At 46.3% G+C, this 19,018-nt stretch overlaps 2 protein-coding genes across 8 annotated transcripts in view; both read left to right on the forward strand.

Moving 5' to 3' along the window:
• The window catches only part of KIAA0513 (KIAA0513 ortholog), a 28,867-nt gene extending 13,405 nt beyond the window's left edge, over positions 1-15,462 (forward strand). For 4 of the 7 annotated variants that reach the window (XM_034426580.3, XM_034426579.3, XM_034426577.3 and 1 more), the window contains 11 exons: positions 3,058-3,157; positions 3,378-3,451; positions 3,986-4,056; positions 4,355-4,565; positions 4,912-4,952; positions 5,081-5,165; positions 5,903-5,980; positions 6,468-6,497; positions 10,034-10,114; positions 11,148-11,242; positions 12,551-13,792. In XM_034426580.3, coding sequence (XP_034282471.2) covers positions 3,058-3,157; positions 3,378-3,451; positions 3,986-4,056; positions 4,355-4,565; positions 4,912-4,952; positions 5,081-5,165; positions 5,903-5,980; positions 6,468-6,497; positions 10,034-10,114; positions 11,148-11,242; positions 12,551-12,600 — 916 coding nt within the window. In that variant the 3' untranslated portion in view covers positions 12,601-13,792. Of the gene's footprint in view, positions 1-3,057; positions 3,158-3,377; positions 3,452-3,985; positions 4,057-4,354; positions 4,566-4,911; positions 4,953-5,080; positions 5,166-5,902; positions 5,981-6,467; positions 6,498-10,033; positions 10,115-11,147; positions 11,243-12,550 lie in introns of all 7 variants that reach the window. The other 3 variants (XM_087877100.1, XM_087877099.1, XM_034426582.3) reach the window with 1 other exon arrangement.
• A 122-nt stretch (positions 15,463-15,584) lies between these two features.
• Positions 15,585-19,000, forward strand: LOC148112250 (uncharacterized). Its single transcript, XM_087877101.1, has 5 exons — positions 15,585-16,824; positions 17,759-17,826; positions 17,915-17,980; positions 18,414-18,514; positions 18,755-19,000. The coding sequence occupies exons 1-5, from the start codon at positions 16,638-16,640 to the stop codon at positions 18,840-18,842; spliced, it is 510 nt and encodes a 169-aa protein (XP_087733227.1). The 5' UTR covers positions 15,585-16,637; the 3' UTR covers positions 18,843-19,000.
• The last annotated feature ends 18 nt before the right edge of the window (positions 19,001-19,018 follow it).

Here is a 19,018-nt window from a genome sequence, read left to right on the forward strand (position 1 = left end):
TTTGTTTTGATCACATCTGTGTCGGCAGGAGATTCGATGCCGTCTGACAAGTGAAGGGAGAGGAGAACATTTTTATGATTGTCTCAGGAAACGCCAGCAAAGGGAGCAGGGCAGAGTTGCTGGAAGAGGAGCAAGACAGGAAAACTGGCTTTTATTTTTTAAAAAGAGCCCAGAGAAAAATGACACAACCCAGGGGATTTTGAAAAGGCAGCATTTTCAAAATTCCCTGGGTTGTTCCTCTCCCGGGTGATGCATACGAGTTGATCTCTCTGGGATCCATCTTCCATCCAAATCCATCCCAACCCTCTTTTCTCTTTCTCCTTGGGTATCACAGGATCTCAAAGCTGAGTCCTCCTCCTCTGAAGTACAACAGTTCTTTCTTTTTGAAAAAAGTTTTTTTTATTTTTAAACAAACATACATAAAACCATCTTCAGTTGCAAACAGCGTGTCGGTTGGTTACAAATCTTTTGTGCATCATTCACCAAATTCATGGCTTACAATTTACAATTTACCCAGATTCTCGTATCATTGACCTAATATATATCTATATATTGTTATCCTCATTAACTCACTTCTTACTCTTCAACTTACAACAGTTCATTGAGTGACCATTCCGAGTTACAATGGCACTGAAAAAAGCGACTTACAACCGTTTTTCACACTTACGACCGTTGCAGTATCCCCAGGTTCACGGGGATTCAGATGCTTGGCTGACTCATATTTATGACGGTCGCAGTGTCCCGGGGTCACGTGATGCCCTTTTGCGACCTTCTTGACAAACAAAGTCAACGGGGAAGGCAGATTCACTTAACAACTGTGCTAATTTAACAACTGCAGCGACATCCACTTAACAACCATGGCATGAAAATTTGTAAAACGGGACAAAATTCACTTAAGAGATGTTTGGCTTAGCAACAAAAATTGTGGTCGTAAATCGAGGAATACCTACAGTCCCAAAGGTGCTTTTTTCTTCAAAAGCCAACCGGACTTTTCCTTGAGGAAAAAAAAAATCCTGTTGCCTTTTGAAGCAAAACCCCTCCCCCCACCTTTGGGACAATTCTGACCTGGATGACTGAGAATCTCAACAGACATTTAACTTCTGGTACTTCCTGCCTGAGGATTTGGGAGCCAATGGCAGAGCAGATTTCATAGCTCCTGCTGGCCACTTTTGGCTCAGATATTTAAAAAAATCCCACTGAATCTCAGCAAAGCTTGCTGCATTCTGAGTCACCCGGGTCTGAATTAATGTGATGGGAGCTGATGAGGGAAGGAGGGCTGGCTCGGCTTCCTTGCCTGCTCGGAGGCCGGTTGGGTTCTGGAGCTATCTAGAATATTCCCTGTGCATCTTGCACTCGGATGCCACCAAAAGCGGAGGCTTTGCCCTCCCTCTGCAGAAGCGGGAAAGATGCAGTGCTTTGGAGCAAAGCTTTTCATGTGAATTGTTAAAGAATTGATTGAATAAGAAGGCCGGTAGCCCAAGGCAATATTTCTCCACCGTGCACCTTAACATCCTGTCTCCCTGGATAAGTCATTTAATTCCTCATTTTATTTCAAGCTACTTAACTGAAAGATCTGCAGTTTTTAGCCAATTATTTTGGAAGCCAAGCAGTTCCTGCAAGCCCATTGGAATGGGGTTATGCCTGGACTCTGGTTAGACTTTTTGAGCCAACTAGATCCTTCTAAAGGACAACAGAAACAAACAAGGGTTTTTCTGTCCACCTTCTTTTCCATGGTGGAAAGACCTAGACTTGACAGATGCCAAGGTCCAGAGGCTTCTCCGTTCCTTTGCTGGAGAAAAATACCTTCAACGTGTCTTCTGTATAACATGGATAGCCCCTGCACCCATTATGATTAAAATATATCTTGGAAACCCCACCGTCATGGCAAGTTCAGGAAAAAGGCAAAACCCCAGGGATGCTAATATTTCTGTAATAAAGGCAAGGATCCTATGGAACAGCCAGCCTCCTGCTGGAACTGTGTTTTTCTCAACCGTGACAACTTTAAGAGGGGTGGACTTCAACTCCCAGAATTCTGTGCTGGCTGGGGAATTCTGGGAGTTGGAAGTCTACTCCTCTTAAAGTTGGCATGGTTGAGAAACACCGCTTTGGAAGCCCTTTTATCCACTGGTTTTATTCCAGAATAGAGAGTCGTTCTGGAGCAGGGGTCTCCAATCTCGGCAACTTAAAACTTGTGGACTTCAACTCCCAGAATTCCTCAGCAAAGCTGGCTGAGGAATTCTGGGAGTTGAAGTCCACAAGTCGTTGCCGAGATTGGAGACCCCTTGTTCTGGAGGACACTTAATGCTCCTATGCCTATGTTGCATGCTTACTGTTTGCTCCATTGTCACTGAGTTAACTTATTTGTATATGCTACCTTACTATTACTACGGATGTTTTAATTTCCTGGATTTATTGCATGCCGCTGCAAGCTGCAGGGAGTCCTTGGAACTAAATCAGTGTATAAGTGTAATAAATAAAATTTGCCAGACAGGAGCTCTCCTTTTGCAGCTGGATTTTTTTTAAAAAAAACTTGTGGAATTGAGGTTGAGGATAAATATCCGCAGCCAACTTCCTGTCTGTTCTGGTGCCTTTGGGAAACCTGTTTATTTACCTTGACAGGTAACAGGACCCGGAGTCACACAATTTTCTCTTTGTTTTGAGTCAATAGAAAAGGGCAGGTCCTGTGGTTTCTGAGGACAGGGGTTTACCTGGCGATACCTTGCAGGCATCCTGTATGTTTTAAGGAAAGGATGAATGAAATTTTGTGGGCCACCTGGTGCCTTTGAAACTTGGGCTATGGGAGAGGGTCATTTGCAGAGAAACCTTCGTTGTCGGTCTGTAGGAATCTCAGTTCCTTCTGCTTCAGGAGCCCAAATTCATAGAGGTAGCCACAAAGAAGAGGAGGTCAACCTATTTTCCAAAACACCTGAAGGCAGGACAAGAAGCAATGGATGGCAGGCAGGCAGGCAGGCAGGCAGGCAGTCGGTCTGCAGTCTGGAAGCAGATATTTCTATCTATAGGCGTGCAAGATGTGACTGTGATTGTGTGTGATTTCAGAGAGGAGTTTGACCAAGAGGAACAAGCCAGATTCGGGGAGCTGTGCAGCGGCGAGAACACAAAAGGCAGAGAGTGGTTTGCCAGATACGTCAGCGCCCAGGTAAGGAAGCATTTAGGATCAAACCGCTTTGCGGATCAAATCTGGAATCCTGTAGATCTCAGGGGCCGTGCATGGCTTGTCACTGGCAGGCTTCATGCAATTCCAGCCTGCTTCAGAACTTCTTTTTAGGATTGTTAAGCGTCCCTGTGGAACCACCATTGAAAAGTACAGTCTACCATCTTGGTATTCCTAACTCCGTCCCTTGTCGGTTCCTTCACAGCGCTGCAATTCCAAGTGTGTGTCCGAGCAGACTTTCTATCGCCTGGTGCAGTCCTTTGCCGTTGTGCTGTTTGAGTGAGTAATGCCAGGCATCTTGTGTGTGTGTGTGTGTGTTAACAGAGCTTGATTCTGTGGACTTTCAACCCAACCAGATCCACCAAATATTTTGGGCTAGATTTCCTTAAATCCCTGATCTTCTGAGTATTCTCTCTGTCTCTGTCTCTGTCTCTGTCTCTGTCTCTCTCTCTCTCTCTCTCTCTGTCCCTCTCTCTCTCTCTCTTTCTCTCTCTCTCTCTCTCACACACACAAACACACTTCCATTTTGGCTCTGTAATGCATTCCTTGGAATGGCCCTGGGCCTTTCTCCTCCTCAAAGCACAGAATCATAGAATTACGGGGTTTGGAAGATCCGGGACCCTCAAATCCAGCATTTCTCAAACTTGAAAGTGGGTGGACTTCAACTCCTTGAATTCCCCAGCCAGCTTGAGAAATGCTGCTCTCCAATCCAACCCTCTGCAAAGTGCAGGAAAACCATTTTTTTGAGCCACGCTCCTGGAGTGTGCGCCCCCCCCCCACTTTTCACCAACTTTTAACTCTTTGGCTTTGTAGATGCTACCAGACGGATGACTTCAGCCCTGCTAAAAACCTGATGACCATGTGTTTTACTTACTATTATATTGGTAAGTGCAGCCAAAGCCGAATCAGAGGAGTGGTTTGTTTCTAGCAGCAGCTATGGATCTTCCCAGAAGTTTTTTTTTTTTTTAAATTAAGAAAAGGAATCCTGCCTCCCTTTATTTATAAGCTGCCATGTACACTAGTAACTTGGCTTGTTTTAAAAAGCAAAGAAGTGGGTCTCTTTACGGGATTGGAGATGGGTTACTCCCTATTTTGACTGGGGGATTCTGGGAGTTGAAGTCTTAAAGTCGCCAACTTTGCGAAACTGTTTCCTTTCCCCTTGGCGTTCTTCTCTTTGTGTAGGCAAGCCCCAAACTCTCCCCCCGGAGTGCAAAGAGAAAGCCACGGGAAGCATCGATTCCTACCTGAAGTCCGCCAACAGCTGGCTGGCCGAGAAGAAGGACATTGCGGAACGGCTGCTGAAAAACACCTCAGCCAAGACGGAGAACATGAAAGGGTTTTTCGGGAGTTTTGAAAGCAAACTGAGGGGTCCCAGTGGGGCCAGGAAAAGCGAGTGAGTCCCCATCGCTCGTCTTCCATTGCTGGGGAAGAGAAGATTTAGGGCAGACCCCGAAGGATGCAGCCACGTTGTAAAATGTAAACTCTGGAAGAACGAATGGCGTGTCCTGTGAGATTCCCAAAGGCAGGAATAAAATCAGGGGGTGGAACTGGCAGGAAAGGGGATTTGGTCTGAGGGTCAGGGAGAAACTTCACAACGCTGGATGCGGTTGTGGAATTGACTGCCTAGAAGCCGTTGATCATGGTCCTTGGAGGGATTGGAGCCAAGGATAGGCTGCCGTGGCTCAGCCTTCCGTGGCAGAGGGGGACTTGCCTGAACCCCACCTCTGCTCTTCTTCTAGGGATGGCGAAGAGAAGCCCAGGGAGAGAATGCAGAAATCAGGTAAGCAGATCCACCCAGATGGTTGGTGGTCCTTGGTGGGAGCTCCGGATCTCTCAAGCAGGGCAATGAAGGTGGAAGGGGGGTGCCTACTCTAAAGCTCCATGGTCTGAATGTCCCTTTCTCTGCAGTTTCCCTGTACAGTCCCGAGGAGGAAGAAGAAAGAAATGGGGAGAAGATCTACCTGTACATGCACCTCAAGCAACAGCCCATCTGGTAAGGACAGAGAAGATGCCTGTTCTGACTCAGCTCCCCAAACATGACAAACCCTCTGAAGTTAACTCAAAGATTCCTTTATTAGGAGCTCCAGGAGAAAAAGTTTCTCTCTCTCACAGTAGGCTAACAAGTCTGTCCGGCAGGGAGAAGAATATTGTCTGCCACAGCTATTCATCTCGGCCCCCTGCCTTTTATCCCCAGAGCTAGAGTGAGGCTTTGCTAGCAGCGGTGGCTCTTCCGTCCCAAGGACCGGCCCATAGATTTCCACCGCTCTCCTCTCCTCTGCCTTCTGTGCATCCGTGTGTCAGGCACTGGACCCAGCTGTTCCTCCTCTTCTTCATCAGCCACCTGCAGACCTCTCCATCTGAGGGCTGACGGATGGCCCAGGCTCTGCCTCTGTCTCTCTCTCTCTCTCTCTCTCTGACAGCTCCATTCCCTCTTCCCCCTCGGAGCTCTCAGGTTGCCTTGATGCTCACTCCCATGCCTCCTCCTCCTCCTCCTCTGATTCAGCTGCTGGAGGGGTCGGTGGCCGACAGGCCACAACAATGGCCTTCTCAATCTCCACAGCCTCCACAGAAAGACGGCTGTGGCCCTCGGAACATCTCAACACAGCCACACAGAACCCGGCTGTCGTTGGCACCGGCCTCCATGCTCCGTCTTTCTTTTATTCATTACATTTATAAGCCACCCCTCTCACTATCCAAAGCAACTCTAGTGTCTTCATCCCGGTTTCGTAGGCACACTCTAAGGTTCTGGAATGCGGCTTTCTTCGACGCCGTCCACTGCGAGAGGCGGAAACGGTCTCCCACCACCAGGTAAGCATCTCTCGGGTGGGGGGGCCCTCTGGCTCTGGAGGAGGGTGAGGGGAGGAAAGGTTGGCTGGAGAGAAGGTTTCCCACATCTCTCTGGCCTCCATACCCCTTTCTCAAGATGGCTCCTTCTGTTCGTTTGCGGGCGAGCTGCTCTCGGATGTTCCTCTTCGGATTAGGAAGTGCTCGGCTGATCGTGGAGCAAGCTCACCTCTTTGCCAACACTCAAAAGAAGGGGGAGATTGGTGGGAAGGACCTTCACTCTTGTACTGTCTTGTGGGTGGGTTGAAAAAACTAATTCTCTCTCTCTCTCTCTTTCTCTCTCTCCCTTTCTCTCTCTCTCTCTCTCTCTCTCTCTCTCAATGTCTGTGATCCTGTTCTTTTTTTCCTTGGTTCATTTCTTCTGTCCTTTCCTTTCTTTCTTTCTTCCATCCATCCTTCTTGCATGTCCTTGCCATGTGACTTCTCTTGGCCCTTCCTGCTGCCACTCCAGAGGGGACACTGGGGAGGAAGAGGAAAAGAGGTGTGTCTTCCCACCTTTACTTTCTTCCCTTTCTTTCCCCCCCCCCACCTAAATGGTTACCCCAGTCCAAAAATTTGCCTCCTGCCAGCGGGGATGAGAAATCCTATCGCCTGCCACAGCTAGACAACATAACTTGTTCATTCAGTAATTGATTGAATCCATTTCTATTGAAATTTGCTTTTCTTTGGCCTGGTGGGGCTGCCTGGTTTATTCCTGCGGGCAGCCCCTTTTTCTAGAGCCAAGTTCAGGAGATGAAGGCTGCCCTGGGGGCCTCTCAAGCGGACATCTTTGGCCTCGTGACTAAAATTTGCCTTGCTTTGGAAAGCTGCAGTGCGACAGAGATAGGATTAAAACGAAAGAAATTTTGCACGCTAAACCGATGGGCAACAAGGCCTTCCTTAAACAATCCTTTGGATTGTCTTCAAACACAGGAACCCATCTTCCCGTTCCCTGCCGGAGGTGGTGGGCCACAGTTTTTTTTTTTTTAAAAAAATGGGCTGAGTAGTGTTTTATGGTCTTCTGAATTTTCATTTAACATTTCCATCCCCTTAGATATCATAGCTCAGGAATCACGTTTAGGTTAATTCGGTTTTGCCATTTTTGTGTCTCGGCAATCGGGGGTAAGTTTTTGGAAAGTGGCTGCTGCTTTAGTCTGTAAGAAGTTCCAAAGTTTCAGTGTTTTGTTTTGGTTTCCCCTTCTCCTCCTTCCGTTCTTTTGGCTTCTGAGCACCTTGGGTGACTGGCTGGCCTATTCCGTCTCTCCCTCCCCTTCCCTTCCTTTGTTAACTGTCTGGACTTAAAACATCTCCTCTTCTGAGTAAGTTCTCTCTTGCCCCGATGACGACACTGTGCGTTTCCCCTCTTACTGGTGTTTTTTCCTGCCTGCACCCGAGGCCAACTTGCTCTTCTTCCTAGAGCGGTGATGGTGAACCTATGAGAAGGGTGAGCTGCCATGCCATTTTGGGTGACACACCGAGCCTCTGGACCCTCTGGAAGTCATGGAAGAGGGTCCTGCTCTTGTGCTACTTTGGGGGCCTCCAAAAAACCGTGCGAGTGTTCTTCCGTGATTTTCGGAACCTCTGGAGACCCTGTGAGAACAAAGCACTCTTGAATGATCTCCAGAAGTTCTGGAGCAGTGGTTTTGGAGAGAGCTCTTTTGTCTGTGTATATATGTGTGTGTGTGTGTGTAAAATACACCAGCAGAGTCTGAATTTTTGACCTGCCAAGTGCAAAAGGTTCGCCATCGCTGTCCTAGGGGAGGTTTGCACACACAGTTTCCATTGCATGCCCTCCTGTCGCCCAGATCGGGACTAGGAGGTTATATCAAGCCTTGAAGTGCTGGAGGCCCTGGCTGCTCTGGTCTTCTTCTGGCCAAAGCAGGAGAAATTGCCCACAGCCTCATTGTCTAGGGAAGCTCCCTTCTCTGTAAGACCAGCAGAGATCAGTTCATCTCCCAGGAAGGGGCGTGCAAAAGCTTTTTAATTTCAAATCATTCCGAGCTTGAAAAATTGCTCATAAGATCCTTGCGTTTAACATCAAAGGAAGGAATATGGTGAGTTTAAAACGCTCCCCAAACGATGAGAAGAGCATGCTTGGAACGTGCAGCCACGGCTTCCTGTCCCAAACAGGGCATTTTGGACTTCAAATGTTTGGCAAACAGTGAATAGGATTAAAGGTAATTGGTGCGCAAGGATTGGAAATAATTATGCAAGAGAAAAGATTTCTTTCTTTGTCCTGATTTCTATAACGGTCAAGCATCGTAAATGAAACGAAAGAGTCTTTCCTCTGATAAGAGATTGCAAATGAAATGAAATACAGGTCGTCCTTGCCTTACATCCACAACTGAGCCCAAAATTTATGTTGCTAAGTGAAATAGTTGTTAAGTGAATTTTGGAGGCAATCACCGAGAACTACACCCATCCTGATCCCAGCCTTCCCCCCACCCCACCTGATTCTCTTTTCTGTGTCAAAGAACCAATTTCCCCCTTCATTTTGCATCCCCTTATTTATTTCAGCAACTTTTCCTCATCCACCTTATAATTTCCCTTTTTAAATATGTTTCCGCCTCTTGACGTTGTTGGATGTTAGCAGGGAAGGGCAGCCACTGAAAATCCAATCCAGCAACAACCTAAATTAAGCTAGATTTATTCTTTCTGGACTTGATTTGACCTTTGGAATGCAGTGCTTGTAGAAATTCTAGCCACGGATGAAGGCAAGGTGGGAATTAAAGAGATAGGTAAATTGATACCGAGTAGTAGAGGAAATATACTGCTTCGGGGTTTCAGCATCGTATATTATAGATGTGTTGTATAGAGGAGGATATAGAGAAGGAAATGATGAAGTTAACTGGCCTTGTTATGAATTCCTTAAATGCCTGAATCTGTAGGATATTGGAAGAGAAGGTATATGGGTTTGAAATATTGATGTTCCTTTACCTTCAGTGGAATTTGGAGGAATCTACTTCATCTGGCATGGGAAAGATTTGGTCTGTCGTGCTCTTTTAATGCAGAGGCTGAAATTCCCAGAATTCCAGCTAGCGTGGCCCAAAGAATTCTGGGAGTTGTCGTCCCAGGCTGCCTCCATCCTCCATGAAGATGGAGGAGGATGGAGAAGGTTGTAGAAACTGATTCAGCAGCTCAGTTGTGTTAGCCCGTTCACATGCCTTCCATACTTTCCCACCAGCCTAGGGCTCTTCAGCTCTGCATTGTTTTTATCTCTCTCTTGGGGAACTTTTTTTTTTTCTACTTATTTCTAAGAACAGCAGGCTGGATTTTTAAGATGAGGTGTATCTCTTTCCATCTGGTCTCTGTTGTGGGCCTCTCCTGTCTCCTTTGGGGGAACCTGGGTTCTCCTTTCTCTGAAATGGTGACCTGATTTTTTTTCAGGGTTGGTGGAAACAGCAAGAACTTGGCCAATTCCAGAATGTTTAATTCTAGATGGTGGGAGCTCAGATTTAAGGCTAACATTTTGATCAGGTTATCAGAAGGTAGAGCTTAATGGACCTTAAGAGGTCGGGATTTGGGGTTTCCTTTTAAACCTTTCTCCTTTCCGCTTCATTTCTTCCCCCCTTGCTGTGTGTTTGGCTTTCTCCTTTCCTGCACACCACACAACAGATGACTTGTAAGGACTGGATGTGTCACACTAATCACCGTTATGGTGGCAACTGAGATGACGTCCTTGAGAAGCATCTCCACTTGTAAAGTTGAGCTTGCTTTTGAAAGAGGACTCCAAAGAAGTTAAATGACCATAGATGCTATCCACAAATGCAAGAGAAACTTGTTTAAAACCCATCTTTGGACTTCCCACAGTGACACAAGCTCAAATACAGAATCTGAAATCAGCAACAGGCAACCCACCCACCCACCTTGTGAGGTGGTCTGAGAAACATCTCCCGAGTGGTTGCCACAATTGATAATAAGCTAATAAGAGAAAGCCCTTCAACCTTGCTCCCATCAATTCCTGCCAATTTGGACAAATGATGTGCCAATTGATTGCGCAAGGAACCCTGGTTTCATGATCCTCACCTGTGTTTGCAGGGAGAAGTGGTGCCACATGACCCAAGAAGAAAGGAACGATAGCCTCCGCTTTAATGAGAATATCACCTTTGGACAGTTGGGGTAAGTACCAAAACCAGCCATGTTTTCTAATGTGAGAAAAAGAAGATGAACTTTCTCGGCCTTCAAAGATCAGTTTCTTCTCTCTCTCTCTCTCTCTATTAAGTCAATAATTATTTTTTAAATGCCTGCCATAAATCATACTGGAAATCTATGCGTCCCTAATGCCTTCTCATATCCAGGCTACCAAATGCAGTGTGTCATTTGCATTGCGCATTCTTGGAGGGTCTATGCTGGCCTTCTACTTTTTTGGACTTCTGAAGGTCTAGACTTGTTTTCTGAGAATCCCAATCACGGGAATTGGATGTATCTGGAAAAGCATGTTCTGGATCACCAAAACGAGCAGCGGATGGCTTCAATCACCTGTTCTAATAAAAGTCAAACCAGTTGTGTCTTGAAATAAATGTGTGCAATGTGTAAATGTGGGGTGTGGTCTTGCTTTCAGCTCAGACCAGGTAGGGCTCAAAGCCACCAAGCAAGAGTGAATTAGTAAAATCTAACCCCTGCCTACTTTATGGATTTATTTTGGGGACCAGTGAATACACAAACTTCACAGCACAGGTATGGTTGAAGTTCTGACTCCCCAGCTGACTTAGTTCTGATCGTCTTCATCTCCTTTTTCATGAAAGGGGCCACCAGTAGTGGCATGGGTAGTGATGGGCTGAGGTCACTGGGAGACAGGATCAAAATTGATGTTCTGTTTTGCCTGGGGAAGGAGTGAATTTTGTGGAGGCTTTGAGGACAGAAGAAATGGAGCTGGAGACCATGGCTGATCCTTGCTTTAAGCAGAGAAGGAGGCTGTGCCGATCCACCACATCTGGTATCCCATGACTTCCTTTTGACTTCCACAACTTAAATGTGGAATCCTGGTCAGGTTCTTGAACAATTCAGACCAATATTGCTTCTTTAGCGTCTCCCACAAAGCTTGTACCTCTTGTTGCTTGACTTTTGTTCAACTGGATTGAATCAACAAACCCCCAAAGTTAGATTTCTGGCTTGTTCTGACTTCTGACTTCTCTTTACTTTCCTTGACCAGAACTTTCACTCATAACATGCTGGCTTTTGGGCTGAACAAGAAACTTTGCAACGATTTCTTGAAGAAGCAGGCAGTGATTGGCAACCTGGATGAAGGTAGGTGTGAGCCTGGAAAGGTCCAGGAGTCTTTACAAAGCCAGGGACATCTTGGGGAAGGAGAAGGGGGACAAGAAGAAGAATAATTTCCCTTCAGAGCAGTGTTTCTCAGCCTGGGCACCTTTAAGATATGTGGACTTCAAATCCCAGAATTCACCAGCCAGCCTTGCTGGGAGTTGAAGTGCACATATTTTCAATCTCCCAAGGTGGGGAATCACAGCTCTATAGATTGCTCCTCTGACACTTAACTGGCAACTTCCAGTTCCCAGAATTCCTGAACCAATATGGGAGTTGAAGTCCACACTTCTTCAGGTTGCCACAGAAAAAGCTGTTTGGGGGATTTAGACGCTCCCATCTTAGCCTTTTGCTTTGCCTTAGGCTGCCTGCTGCCCCTCCCCCCCATGTGTACCTCCCATCCTTCACGTAACTGAAGCTGATCCCAGACATCTGGAGGACATCAATTCAAGAAGGATGGTTTTGACATAAGGAGTATGCAGAAGTAGCCCAAACTGTAGATTGAATAATGGACAATTTGCTTCTTCTTGCCATGCTGGTGACAGATGTTGTGGAACCGTTTTGGTCCAGTGCAGGTTGTCCAACCTTGTCAACTTTTAAGACTCGTGGACTTCAACTGCCAGAATTCCCCAGCCAGCATAGCAATTAATCCACAAGTCTTAAAGTTGACAAGGTTGGACACACCTTTGGACTAGCGCATTAGAGGGGACTAGATTGAGGGAGATGAATGTCTAGGGCCATGATGGCGAACCTATGGCATGTGTGCCACAGGTGGCACAAGAACCATATCTGCGGGCACCTGAGCATTGCCCTAGCTGAGCTCCAGTGCACATGCGCGTGCCAGCCAACTGATTTTTGGGCCTTCTGGGCCCACCGGAAGTCAGGAAACGGGGCGTTTCTGGCCTCTGCGGGGGTGGGGGAGGCTGTTTTTACCCTCCCCAGGCTCCAAGAAAGCCTCTGGAGGGCGAAAAATGGGCCTACTGGGCCCACCAGTAATCTTTTTGCTGTTGCATGTCAAAAGTGGGGGGAGTGCGGGAGGGGAGTCATGTGCACATGTGTGGGGTGCAGGGGGGGCATTGAATTATGGGTGTGGGCATGCACACGCACTCCCCCTGCTTTTGGCACGTGACGGCAAAAAGGTTACCCATCCCTGGTCTAGGGATTTCCATTCTCTAGAGTGGAGCAGTTCCTGCTGAACTGGACCGCCAAGCTGCTCTCCCCACTGCTGTCTTGACCTCACCCAGCCTGTTTCTGAAGATCTCTCAGCTGGTTCTCCTTTGATTCTCCTTTCAGAGCAGTACAAGCTGCTGAGTGATCACATTGACCAAATGGCCGCTGAATAGATCCACAGCCTGCCAGGACCAGGATGGAGAGGAGAGGAGAGGAGAGGCCGGCGGAGGCAAAAGGCTGGGAAACCCGTCTCTGGGACCGTCTTGAGACTTCAGACGGGCTTTTAAATCAACAGACCCCCCCACAGACTCTGCAATAGTCCTGCATGATTGCTATTAAACCGTGTCGTGCTGTGCTAAGCAGCCCATAGACGTAGAGCTTGTCCATCCGAAGATGCCCGTCTCCTTCTGCAGCCTCAAGGACACCCAACCTCTTCCTCAGACTTTGGGCACGAGAGGCCTGGCTTTGTCCCCCACCTGGGGAGACCCCTCCATGCAAGGCAGGGAGAGTCATTGGGGACAGCAGGGCCTTTTGAGAAGGACCGGAAAAACCCTCCACGCATGATCGCAGACTATTTTAAGCAGCCAGAATAATTTTTTTCCCAACAGCCGTGAAATGTAAAATAGGGCGTTGTGCACGCATTGCGATGGAACGAACAGGCAGATAAGAGCGTTTAGTTTTTCTACAGAGCTGGTGATTCTGGAGAAAGATATTTGTAGATGCAGAAGGCCTGGATCAGTTCATCCTGTTGGGCAGAGAAAGAGATTTCAAGGTAGGCCGGAGCTGAGCTTTGCTGTGCAAGCCCAGATTCCCGGTTTCCTGGAGCAATTCTGGGACCTCTTGTGTGCTTTCAATGCAATATGTTCTGATAAAACCCGGAAGCCTGATCTAACTCCGGAGCTGTAAACAAGAACAAATCCACCAGGGTGGATGATGTGGTTGGTTGATGCCATCTCTCTGGTTTGTCAGCTTCACAGAGCCTTTGGTCCACATGAAGTAGGTGGAGGGCTGTCTGTGAGGTGCTGCCATATTCCCACCATTCATGAACGCAAAGGCTTCCAGGGCAGCAACAGGGCCATCTTGGGGGCAACCAAAATATTCTTCATATCCTCCCATTTGGAGAAGTCTCCTCTGTGCTGCTTCTCACACCTTTGATGACCAACCTCTGGTCTCGTGTCTGGGGTGCATGTGTGTTTCTAAGGGCAGGTTGATGTTGGGTATGTAGGGGAGTAATTTCCATTCTCTTTGTGTGGCTGGATGGATGCCGGTTTCTCATTCTTTGGGAAAAGACAGAGCTGTTGATTGATTTACAGAATCCACAAGAAAATCCATCTCTCTCTCTCTCTCTCCCTCTCCCCCTCTCCCCCTCTCCCCCTTCCTCTCTCTCTCTCTCTCTCTCTCTCTCTCTCTCTCTCTCTCTGTGTGTGTGTGTGTGTGTGTGTGTGTGTGTGTGTGTGTGTGTGTGCGTATGTGTCTGTTATTTAGGAATGACAATGAGCCTTCACCTTAAATCTTGCAATAACCCGCAAAGTTGGACCCATGCAGTTCCCTTGTCCACCAGCAGAGGGTGCCAAATGAATAGGTTTTGACATGTTTCCTCCTTTGGCGTTCAAGGAAGGAATCCTTGCTTAGAGGTTGGTTGTCTATGTGGAATCTGCCCTAGAGCCTAAGTTGGTTGTGACTTCTACTGGTAGAATTTTTGGATGCTCCCCTTGTGAAACCCTCTTATATTTCCACTTGTTAACCAGATCTTTTTCTGGTGGTTTCCAAAACAAGCAGCTTGCTGTCTTTAGCAGCCTGTTCTTTGCCAGTAGTAGCTTCTGTTTATAGTTTTGTTCCAATCCCGCTTGAAAACCGAAAGGTTTGGAGTTCAGCTATGCATCTGGAGGAGGTTCAGCACATCAGCATTCCGCACGGTTGGCTTTTGCTGTTCCTAATCCTGCAGAAAAAGCCTAAACCGCCACATCTGGAGAGAGACCTCTGCTAAATTCTTCTAGCTCAGCTTTGGGGAAGACGTCCAATTCTCCCAGCAAGCTTGCATCAGTTTAACACCCAGCGGAAACAACACATCGAGGGATGCACCAACAACTGAGGATTGCAAAGGTGTTTCACGGTGGGCAAAACGGCATCCAAACTCAGCTCCCACTTGTAGATAATTGGAAGCACGGAGTAGGAATTAAAGACGGCTTTGTGTGGATTTCTCCCGGGTTCCTGCAAGCCACAGCAGTCCAGGATGTGGCCTCTATTCTGTGAAGGCTGCAGGAGTCCCCTTCCTCTGATGCATGTTGTCCCGTCTCCTTTTATAGCTTAATCTTTTCGGGTCTCTCGTAAATTGTGCTCGTGTGAATTGGTTTTTTTCTTCTCCATTCCATTGTTAAATCTTGAAGATTTTTCTCTTTAAGGTGGGGGATGGCTGGAGAGCAGCACTGAACCGAATGTGAGCAAGGAGATTAGTCTACGATTGGAGGAATGCAAAGACTTAAATCCAGATGTTTGCTTGCATTTCTGAGGTCTGCTTTAAAGGCTCCGGGAGGTAATTGCCGTGAAGGGTTTAAGCGACTTCTTGGAATGAAGAGGAAGATGGGTCTGCAACAGATCCTGGGTTTTTTTGTGCTAAATAGGTAATTTTAGGACCATCTTTCTCTTGTTTACCCTTTTAAAAAGCAAAAACCCAGAATTGCATATTGTATGATTGTAAACCTGAGGTTTTTTTTTGTTTTTTTGTTTTTTGATTGTATGATTGTATGATTGTAAACCTGAGTGTCCCAGCACGGCATTTCTATCTTGTGAGTTTCACTGAAGTTTTTAAACTGCTGTATTTGGTTGTGTAATATATACATATATATATATATATAAAACGTTCTGATGCACATTGGGTGCAATTGTGTGTGCCCTGTATCAAGAGTGCGACTTCATGTCCTACGTGGAATATTGTTGTTTTTAATTTATGTACTGAAAACATTTCAAGTTCTGGTTACGACAGGATCAGGGAAAATAAAATAAAGCTTCAATAAATAAATGAAACTACATCTTCACTCTTTTTCCCCTGCCCAGGTTATGTTTATTCCAGATCCCGTCTTCTGTGCTATTCCCTCTCTTTTTTAAAAAATAAATGTAATGCAAGTAATCCTTGACTTATAACCATTCATTTAGCCATCATTGACAGTTACAATGGCACTGAAACAAGTGATTAAGTTCCTAGCACTTATGAGAAAGAACAATCGAAAAAGAAAAGAAAAATGTAAAACAAAAATGGCTCTTTCCATAGATCAGATATACAGTAGTTATAAATGCCTTTGGGTTTTATCCGCTTTCTCTGAAGTTATTCCATCACTGCCTTCTTTGCATAATCTGTCCTTTCTTATTGCCAATTTTTAAAGTAAGTTTTTTATTTTTATTTCTTATAGACATATTGTAAATGTACATTATCTTATCCATAATTGATCATATATATACATATTTTTTTCCTAATGAAAGCATAAAAATAAGACATTTTAATTACATTTGGGGTTGCTCTTCTACCCTCTCTTTTCCCTCTTTTCACAACAAACCTCCTTCTCCTTCTTTCTTTCCCCTCCTTCCTTCCTTCCCTCCTCTCCTCTTCTACTTCCTTCCTCCTCCTCTCCTCTCCTCCTCTTCCTCTCCCTCACTCTCCCCCTCTTTTCCCCCTTTCTCACTTCTCTCCTGCTCTTGTCCCCTATCCTTTCTTCCTCTCCTTCCCCTTTCTTCCATTCCTCTCTCTCCCTCTCCTCCTCTTTCTTTCCTTTCTCCTTTGTTGTGCAATATTTCCCTTATTTGGTATCCGAGCAACTCCAATTTTCTAATAGTATTTCTTATTGCCTATTGACCTCATAAATCTCAAGTCTTCCTTTGCATTTCCCGTGTGGTCTTGACACTGGTGCTGAACCATAGAAAGCGCTTGTCTACCGTGATTCCTTAGTCTTGTGCCAAGATCGCCCCATGCTTTGTCTCCGTGGCCGAGTCTGGCCACAGACGATGACCACAAGTTAAAGCGGCAGGTGAGTCAAAGCTAGACACACCGCTTCAGCTCCTAAGAAGCCACACCTGTGTTTGGTTACTACGGATACACCTGGATCGACACAAAAGCAGGTTCTCTGCCTTGTGCAGGCTCTCCTCACCTTCTTGCCCCACAGAGGATCAATCTGTGGGGAGTGGAGTGCCCCAATCCCCATTGCAAGCTTCCTCCAAAATGCCAATTTTGAAAAGCTCCGTCTTCCTTCTGCTGTTTCTTAATCCCCTGCAGGGCTCCACGCTGGGGCTAAGGAACGGGCCTACCGCCTCCAGCCTTCCTGAAAAATGTGCGGCCGACAAATTCTTCAATCTTGAGACTGGCCAGTGCAGCTCCTGTGCCCCAGAGCTGATCCCGAGTCCTGAGGGTGAGTGGGGAATAGACGGAGGGCTGGGACAGGGAAAGGGGGAATGTACGTCCAACAGCAAAACTGCCATATTTGGGGGAAAGAATTGGCCCTTGGAAAAATTCCACCCACTTCCCTTTTGTGAAGAAGCTGCAGGAACCAGAAGCCTTAATGAGTTATTAGCCGCTGTGTTTACAGCTAGCAAAATGCCAGCTCTGCAGAAAGGAAGTGCATTGGTGCATCCCGAGGGTGCCCTTGGGGCCGTGCAGTGAGCATGAAATTATGTGCCATGGCTAATTGCAGACTTGCGGGGGAAGCTTTTGATTTGTGGCAGGATCCTGCTGCAATCTCATTCTTGCTTGCCTCCCCTTTCCTGCTACTTTGCCTATGTAAAAACATCCACTCAATAATAAGAGACGCTGTTTAGCTGTTCCTGTAGCCTAAGCCTAAAAGAGGTTTTCTATATATTCTGCAAAGGTACAAGTAGTTCTTGTTTAGCAACAAGAATTGGGAACGGCAATGCCATCGCTAAGTAAAGTGGTCGCAATCCTGTGACGCTGATTCTGCTTTCCTTTCCCCCGCTTGGAATGCTCACTCGGCTGCTGGGATAATTCACATGAAGGGAGTTAATGTTTGCATTTGCATTCATTGGAGAGAAAGGGATTATAAGAGAATAAGAAGGCACAGTGGGGGAATATCCATTGAAAGAATGCATTGGTGCTAGCAGCTGGTGCATTACAGATGTGTTCTACAGTGGTGTTTTTCAACTAACTTGAAGATGTGAGGACTAGCTCCCAGAATTCCTGATTTCTTTGAAATGCTAATGTTCACCTACTCACAGCAGAATTGGCTGCTAATTTATCCAACAATGTTTTTTTCAGTGAACTCCTGAGACCTCTACAGTGAGTGAGTAGTTTCTAGAAGCCCTGTCTTGACTCAGTTTTCCTCCTTGTAGGTTTGAGTTGTGTTTGCAAGCCTGGATCAAAAGATGGAGAACCCCATCGTCTTCCATGCCCCGGCTGTGTAAGAGCTTATCTTTTGGGCTCTTTCTTGGGGATGCAGGCAGAAGCATTAAAAAATTAACATGATCTTTCTCTCCCCATATCTACAGAGCAGCGTTCCCGCTGGCACCCTCTGGGAATCTGAGTTTCTTGATAGGAACTTCCTAGCATGTGAGGTGGGTGGATTTCTGCTGCATCTCTTTGCTATACCAGAAGAGATTTGATGGCTTTGCCTTATTTTTTTTTATTTATAAAGAATTTTCTCATAAGTCAAAAAAGGAAGGAAAAAAGTGCAAGAAAAAAACAACTAAAATGAATACATAGATGAATGACTTCTTCTTTTTACATGTCAACTCTAGTCGTGGTATGCAAACCCTGGTAGATAGCTTCATGTGACAATATGCAACCCCCTTGCCAACTGTTTTCTTTTTCTTTTTTAATGGTTGCAACCTTGGTGTGGGGTCCAGGGCCCATTAGAGGGAAGCTGGTAACTTATGAAAAGGTTTAATTTTACAAAGAGTCTCGCCAAAATGGTCTGAAGTCCACCCATTGTACCTGCTGTCCAGACCTCAGTTTTCTGCATTCAATGCTTTATTTTATTCTCCTTAGAACACCTGCAATGCAACGGCTTGTCAAATGCTCACCAACATGGTCATCCTCAGAGTCTTCTCTTTGCAAACCAGGCCTTACGATCTTTACACCAAGGCCAAGTAAGTAACTCCAGCTCTGGTTTTCCAGCTCCAGTGGCGGCATCTCAGGGAGAAGTTGATGTCCTACACATCATGCGAACGACACCAATGATGTATCTCTGGTACAGTGACTTTGTGACGTCTCTCTGGATTGTCGCTGACCCCTGTCTCTTCAGAAGGTCCACTGGGCTTTGTGGGACCTTTGTTTCCTGCAGGAGCACCTGCCATCTTCTGCAAAGCATGAATGGATTTTCTTTTCAGGAGCCAAGATCTCCCAAAGCTTTGGTACGGTAGCAACACCAGACCTTTTCCTTCTGTGGCTTTTGGGAAGCATTCAAAGGCAAGTTGAAGCAGATCCAGAAAAACTGTGCATGTGTCCTGTTTCCTCCACAACCCCTGTAAATGTTTCTCAATGTTGACCCCTTTGGGATGGGTGGACTTCAACTCCCAGAATTCCCCAGCCAGCCTGTATAGCTGTAGTTGTTTTGACCAAATAGACATGTTAGCTAAGCGGAGTAGACCTTT

Source organism: Pantherophis guttatus, chromosome 11 (assembly GCF_059756535.1).
Source record: "Pantherophis guttatus breed Tessera chromosome 11, ASM5975653v1, whole genome shotgun sequence".
Classification (NCBI taxonomy): Eukaryota; Metazoa; Chordata; class Lepidosauria; order Squamata; family Colubridae; genus Pantherophis; species Pantherophis guttatus.